This window comes from Fundulus heteroclitus, chromosome 14 (assembly GCF_011125445.2).
Source record: "Fundulus heteroclitus isolate FHET01 chromosome 14, MU-UCD_Fhet_4.1, whole genome shotgun sequence".
Taxonomy (NCBI): Eukaryota; Metazoa; Chordata; class Actinopteri; order Cyprinodontiformes; family Fundulidae; genus Fundulus; species Fundulus heteroclitus.
The window spans coordinates 9,279,979-9,286,795 of record NC_046374.1 but is presented as its reverse complement, the minus strand read 5'-3'; the positions used below and the strand labels follow the sequence as shown (position 1 = coordinate 9,286,795).

The window sequence follows — 6,817 nt, the reverse complement described above, 5'->3', positions numbered from 1 at the left end:
GCTCCCGGGTAGCCGAGCAGGTGCACTTCCCATGGGAACCACGTGTCCCTGGACGTAAAGCTCAGTGTTCGGCTCTCATGCTGCTCAATGGGTTTAGCTTCTCTTGCCGCAGAGGGAGTTTCTGACGGTGAGATGCTGCAAATGTCTGGGATCCATCATCAGATGCTGGCCAGCGTTACTCAGGAGCTCCAGAGCTCATCCTACAGTCCGTGTGGCTTCCTTTATAGGAGCAGCATGGCCGCTCTATCATAGCTGCGCCATCTGCGTCTCTTGGTTCTCATCCAGATGTGGGCGAAGCCTTTCATCAAACTGAATGGTGACACATGAATGGGCTCTGAAAGTTTTTTTTTTTCTCCTCCGGCTGTGTTTTCCGGCTTCTGTCCTGACATGAGCTAAATGCATCACAAATATTATAATTTTGCCTAAACTACACAGGTGTAATTGGAGATCTGAGATGGTAGATGATTCAGATCTGATCCATTTTTTTATGGTTGGGTGGTGTGACGATGAATGCGACAGATCTGAAGGACGTGGTTTGCCACGATCAGCTGTTTGGTTTTCTTTCACCACAGGTTTGATTGATGAAAGGAAAACCTTGTCTGTTTTTTTTCTCTCTCTGAGTGTGTGTGTTGTTGATAATTGGGATGTGATTTACAGGTCAGCGTCTCCAAAGAGTAACAGTGCCTTACTTAAACCCCCTAAGCAGACAGGCTAAACTGCACATTTTCAAATATCCAGGGTGTAAATATGGAGGACCAATCAAAGCAGTCGATTGCCTCGTTTAAAGCTTGAAATGATGCAGTCAGCAACTGGAAACTGAAGAAGATCCCGATTTATTAAGGTAGCGCTGTTTCAGAACTAACTTACATCTGGTAAGCAGCTGTCTAGACACGGGTCCTGATGAGATTCTCTCGCTGTGATCATCCATCCATCCGTGGATGGTGGGGTTTAGGTGCCCATCTCGAGCAGTCATTGGGCCAGGGGCGGGGTACGCCTGTCCATCAGACTGCGTGATGACCTTGAGTAACAATGACCCGATTGCACGATATCGCAGTACTCATGGGTACATTTAAAGTGACACGTATAGGATAGTTAAATGAAAATAACTGAAAATACCAATTAAACACTTTTACTAATGCTGCAAAAATTAGTTTGAATCAGCCAATACAGAAATGTTATCTTAACGATTCCTTTATTAGACTCATCCTGCAAATAGCTTTAGTTGTAGTTGTCAAGTGAGTGACGTGTAAGATGTTCTTTTTGTTCAGTTATTCTACTTTTCTTAAAGTAACATGTGAATTATAGCAGGTTGTATACGCGGGCTGTCTGCTTGCGTAACCAGCCAACCGTCGTCTGCTTTCCAGATATGCTGGTTGGAGCCTGCTACACTTTTCAAATGCCTTTGCCCCAATGAGTAATAAGCGCTGCTTCTTTATTCCCATACTGCAACCGTCCGTCTTTTTCAAGGCCAGAAGTATTTCCGAACAGTTAAAAAATATTAATAATTTCAGCCAGCTGACAGGCAGTGTGTTTGGCCCTGTCCATTGTGCAGGGGACCACTACGCAGTTGTCCCTTCACTTCCTCTGGTGTCCTAGGACTATAAATGCCCCTGTGATGGACTGATGGCCTGTCCAGGGTGTGCCCCGCCTCTCGCCCAATAATCACCTGAGACAGGTTCCCATGCAGGGCTAAGCGGGTGTAGATAATACATAGAATTATCTTTTAATGGAAGTTTTTTAAAGGTTTTGAACCCGTAACTCTGAAACCTCAGTTTGTCCTTCTGCCAGTAACCAGCTCACGTCTACAGCCGGCTACCTGAGCTGATAGCCCGACTAATTAACCTGCCGCTGTGGACACGTTTGACATAAAACTGGGCGCAATAAAAACAGGCAATAAAGGTAATAATCGTCAATAGATTGTTTCAGCAGCAGTGGGAATGACTGCATGCATGCACCGACGCGTTCATGGGACAAATGCAAGAAGCCTAGCGTGTGTGGTCCCAAGTCCTCAGTCAAACCCTAAATGTTAGCCTCTACGTATGAGATATTATGGTTATGTTATCCCTGTTGGGTAGTTACAGATTTCTGCATCATTTGAGCTGAAATGCAAAGGCGGGTCTCTCAGAACAAGCTGCAGACTTCTGTACGCCCTGGCTTGATGAGACGAGCTGTGTTGGCACTCAAACAAGCTGCTGCTTGTTCTGGGTGGCGGTTTTGCGTTGACGTGGGAGGATCTCGTACAGATTTAGTCGGTAAAGGAACACGTTGCTCTTTTAGTCTAATTTACTGTATGTGGCGCCCAGACTGGACCGGACCGGGCCACAGTCGAGGATCTGAAGGCTGAGAGCAAGACGAGCTCAGGTAACGTGTTGCTGCTGTTGCCACGAGTAGAAACAACCGTTCTCTGTTCCTCATCTCCGTCTTCGGCGTTCTCCTCAGAACATTGGGGTTAAACAAGGATCGCCTGCCAAGAGGAGAGGTTCCCACACTCGCTGAATGTTCAGCAGAATCCTCAAGTCGGCCCGTTTATTTTGTTTCTAAAACTCGGGGGGAGGAGAGAATACCCTCTCTGCAAGATAATGAGCTGCAGGGCTTGGAAACAAGCGGCTCCATGTGTTTCCTACCCTGGTATTACCTCAGCAAACGCACTTCTCTTTGTCTCCAGTGGGTGTAATGACGCCGCTGGAAAAAATGCAGCGTGTGAAAGCTGTCCTTAGAAAAAAACCAAAACAAGATCTTTTAGTTTTTGCACCGCGGAGAAAGAACATCTGTGTGATTGAGGAAGAACAGAGCGTTTAAATCTGGATAGCATGGAGAGCAGTGATGAAACAGAACTGCTCTGGTTTGACGGGGAACCACCTCAGGAACAGTAACGTGGGTCAGAACCAGGCTCATTGTGGGTTTTCAGCAGCTTCCTTCAGACAGTGCTCCGGTTCAAACGGGACGGTGTAACGCTGATCCTGTGGTGGAACCGGGCCTACCTGTTGTCCTGACCTTGGGTCCAGAAGGACAAAGCTTAGGGGAACATTAAAGCCCCAGGCAGCCAGTTCTCATCAGCTGTGAAGCACACAGCCCCCCCCTCTGAGCTTTATCTCCACGTCTCATCAGAACACTTGTTGGGACCTTTTCCTGTTGCTGTTCTAATCTCTGGTCCATGATTTACAAGCACGCTGAAATGAGTTCTGCCCGGCTTCCTTTTATCCGCTTTGGATGACCGTGTCTGACTGCTGGCTGAACCCATTTACCGTTTTACTCAGCCACGCCCGGTCACAGCAAAGTTACTGTAAGTTACACCGCTGACCTTGTTCTTGGCAAAAGGAACGTGTTCTTCATTAATACGGCCGCAGGAAGTGTGTGTTCTGGTGCTGAATGAGAACACGTTTTGCTCATTTTACTAGTAAAGGGAGGACTTTTTGTTGGTCCTCACTTTTTTTCTGGGCTAGGTTTAGGCCATAGGCTTGAAGATGAATGGAAGTGAAGGCACGCTCCTCTGTGTGTGTTTTGTGCTGCGTTGTGTTCTTTTGAATAACACAGTGGTGTGTGTTTAGGTTTCCATGGTGCGCGTGCGTCATCCTCCGATGAGTTTTGTGTAGGGATAAACAATTAGTCGCATTTTCAATATAATCGTTGATTTAAAATAACACAATTTCCAAATCGCAGTCTGCAATTTTTGGCTATGTAACAATTAGGGAATTAGACGCGTCCATTAGGTGTCAGTAAAATGTTTGAAGTGGGTTTGCCTCCACATGGAAGGGAAGACAGTTGCAGCAGTGAGATAATCTACTTTTACTACTTGCTTTAGAGTTTATATAATCCTACATAGCATTAAGTACAGGTCAATCAGTTTAATACATAGACTTGCTTGTTGGTTGCACTTTATGTTCAACAAGGATTGATGTCCAATTAAATTAAAAGCTGTTCTCTTGAATAATATTCTGATCAATAGAAACATTAAAATAGTCCTTGTTTACAAACATCTTTATTTAGAGGCCATTTTTGTGGCTTGTAATTAATGCAGAGAAAAGTCAATTTTAATTTAAATATATTGTAGGCAGAACACAATCATTACTGCACCGAGTTTAGATGCTGCGGGTCTTTTAGCAACTAATCCACATGGCGAGGAAACAAATTGATTTATTGTTTGTATATATTTTGAAACACATGATAAATTAAACTGGGGGAAAAAAAATCGCATTAAATCACAATATTAAGAAAAGAAATCGCAATTAGATTATTTTACAAAATCGTTCAGCCCTAGCTTTGTGTTCCCGAGGAACCCGCTCAGACCGCTGATGTTGAAGTGCAGCTCTGTTACGCTCAGCACGAGCTAAGCCGCAGAAGACCGGGCCGTGCCGCAGCTTTTCCAGCTAACGGGCCAGCCTTCCCAGCCTTGGAGCGTCGGAACACAAACAGGAAGTCATTGAGCCCTCCTCCATCTGTTGGGTCTGCCAACAGGAGGATGTGTACACTCAGCCAATAGCGGGACTCTGCTCATAGTCAATAAATCCGTCTAGGGCACTTTCCATGCAGTCACATCTAATAATGTTTTGCAGACGGTGGAAACAAGCGTGCAAACAACCACAGCAGGGAATACTCTGCTAGATCCATAAAATGGTGCTAATAACGTTGTTTTTAAGTGGTGAGGATCAAACATCTGAGGACACATCACAGCAGTAAACAGGGAAACACCACAGGTGGATGGAGATAATGTTTAACATTTTAAGACATGTTCTTTACTCTGACCATTGGAGGAATGCAGAAAACATAATGTTGCCATTTTATCTATGATATCTTTAATGCTGGTAAAAAGTAAATCAAAGTATTGAGTACTATTTAAGGCATTAAATGCAGCAACCAGAGTTATGAGCATCAAATGTGACGGACTAAGTACCAAAAATAATGTCTGGAAATAGACCAAATTGCTGCAGTTGAAGGAAAAGCCGGCCTTAAATATTTCAGCAGCAGCCGTCTCAGATACGCAGAGGTGAGGAGCTTGATGAGTAACAGTGCTCCCTTAGACTTCCTCATTTATTGCCTTTTATTACACTTAAAAGGTTCCAATAATCCACGGAGATAACCAGAATAAATATCTAAAGCAGTTTCTAAATGATGGGTTTTCATTTATTAAGGCAAAGGGCTATCTGACCAGCCGGGCGTGACATGAGGACAGAAGCCCTTTGCTTTTTAAACCACAAACCAGCTGCTGTTTACCCAGCTGTTGACTCTGTCAGAATGGAAAGGTAACGCTGTTCTCCACAGCAGCGACAGGAGCTGATGTTTGTTTGTCTCCTGTCTGCCTGCAGCTTCAGCAGAGACTCCATCGTCAGTATGACCGGCCGGCCAGACGCTCCGCAGGACCGGTGAGCTCACTTCCACCTGTCTGCTCTCCACCACCAAACCCACACACACTTTGGCTCTCGACCACGAGCCGATTCTGAAACTGCTGCTTTTACATCCACCTCTCTCTCTCTCTCTGTCTCTCGTTTCTCTGTCTCCCCCTCCGACCCCTAGGGGCTGTGTCGTGGGAACCATCTTCTTCATCCTGGGCCTGGGAACGCTGCTGCCATGGAATTTCTTCATGACGGCCTCGCTGGTAAAAACTTGGCTCGGCTCCGGCGTAGCGACAGCTTGACGGCGTAGTTGACCCGGCGCGGGGTTTGTGTGTGGAGGCTGATGCAGGGTTCAGGTTCCCCCGGGGCTCTGAGGGTCACTGCGGGTCACTGCTGCCGCTCTCGGCTGTTTCCAGCTGCTTAGCTGGAGGGAGGGGGGTGATCTGATCAGGTCACTGCATTGATAAACCTGGAAGGGTTTTCTAGGTCTACCTGGAAGCTGCCAGTCCCTAATGAGAGCAGAATAAATGGTTGTAGTAATGAAGGCTTTCCTTCTGGAAACTGGCCATCAGGATCTGGTTGAGATGAGAGCCTGAATCAGAAGCAGCAGCAGGAGACCCGCTAAGAGGGAAAGCAGTGGCACTAAATGACTGAGAGGAAGAGGAGAGGAAAAGCTACAAAAGTAAGGATGAATGTGTTGCTATAGCGACGCTATCAGGGTTCTTTGATGGTGTGACTGGGCTGTGGACAAAGCAGCAAATGGCTTTGGAAAGTAACTCCCATGACTTGAGGTGGGGCCTTGATTTGCTCCGTTGTATCAAAGCACAGGATGGTGACGCATGTGTGGTCACATTAAAGACTTCAAACGTGTTGCTGACCTGCTGACTCCCGGATGCTGAACCAAAGGTTTCAGCTTAGAAAAGCATCACACATCTTTATCTTATCAGCCTCTGCTGACTGAGCTCTTAATCATCAAGTGGAAGGATACAGGATTTAGTCGCTTAACTAGTAAATAGTCCACATGAACATAATGTAATCTCTGTATAAGTCCAGCTGCTCTGTGTCCGGCCCCAGAGCTTCTGTAGAGAACAAACGGCATCGTGAAGACCAAGGAGCACAGTGGACGGGTTGGGAGAGGCCTCTGAGGGCGTTTAATGAGGGCTGAGGTTCTAAAACCATAGCCAAGCTGTCGTCTGAACAGTAAACGCATAAAGCACAGCGAGACATGGGCGACCCTGACCACAACAGGCCTACTGAGAGGAAGAGAGGTGGGGGCAGCATCATGCTGCAGGGATGCTTTGCTTCAGCCTGATGGGAGCTGAACACAGGGCTGTAGTGGAGGAAGACTTTAGTTAGAGGTCAATAAAGACTTGAGTTTGGACCAGAGGACAGCAACGCTGACAACAGCCAGAGCTACTCCAGACCGCTTTAGATCAGAGTTTATCTACAGTGGGTACGGAAAGTATTCAGACCCCTTTTTAAATCTT

General features: G+C 46.3%; 1 protein-coding gene across 2 annotated transcripts in view; it reads left to right on the top strand.

Moving 5' to 3' along the window:
* The window catches only part of LOC105925568 (equilibrative nucleoside transporter 2), a 31,372-nt gene that overhangs the window by 7,346 nt on the left and 17,209 nt on the right, over window positions 1-6,817 (top strand). For both annotated transcript variants that reach the window (XM_036146238.1, XM_036146237.1), the window contains exons 2-3: window positions 5,304-5,360; window positions 5,512-5,593. In XM_036146238.1, coding sequence (XP_036002131.1) covers window positions 5,329-5,360; window positions 5,512-5,593 — 114 coding nt within the window. In that variant the 5' untranslated portion in view covers window positions 5,304-5,328. The remainder of the gene's footprint in view (window positions 1-5,303; window positions 5,361-5,511; window positions 5,594-6,817) is intronic.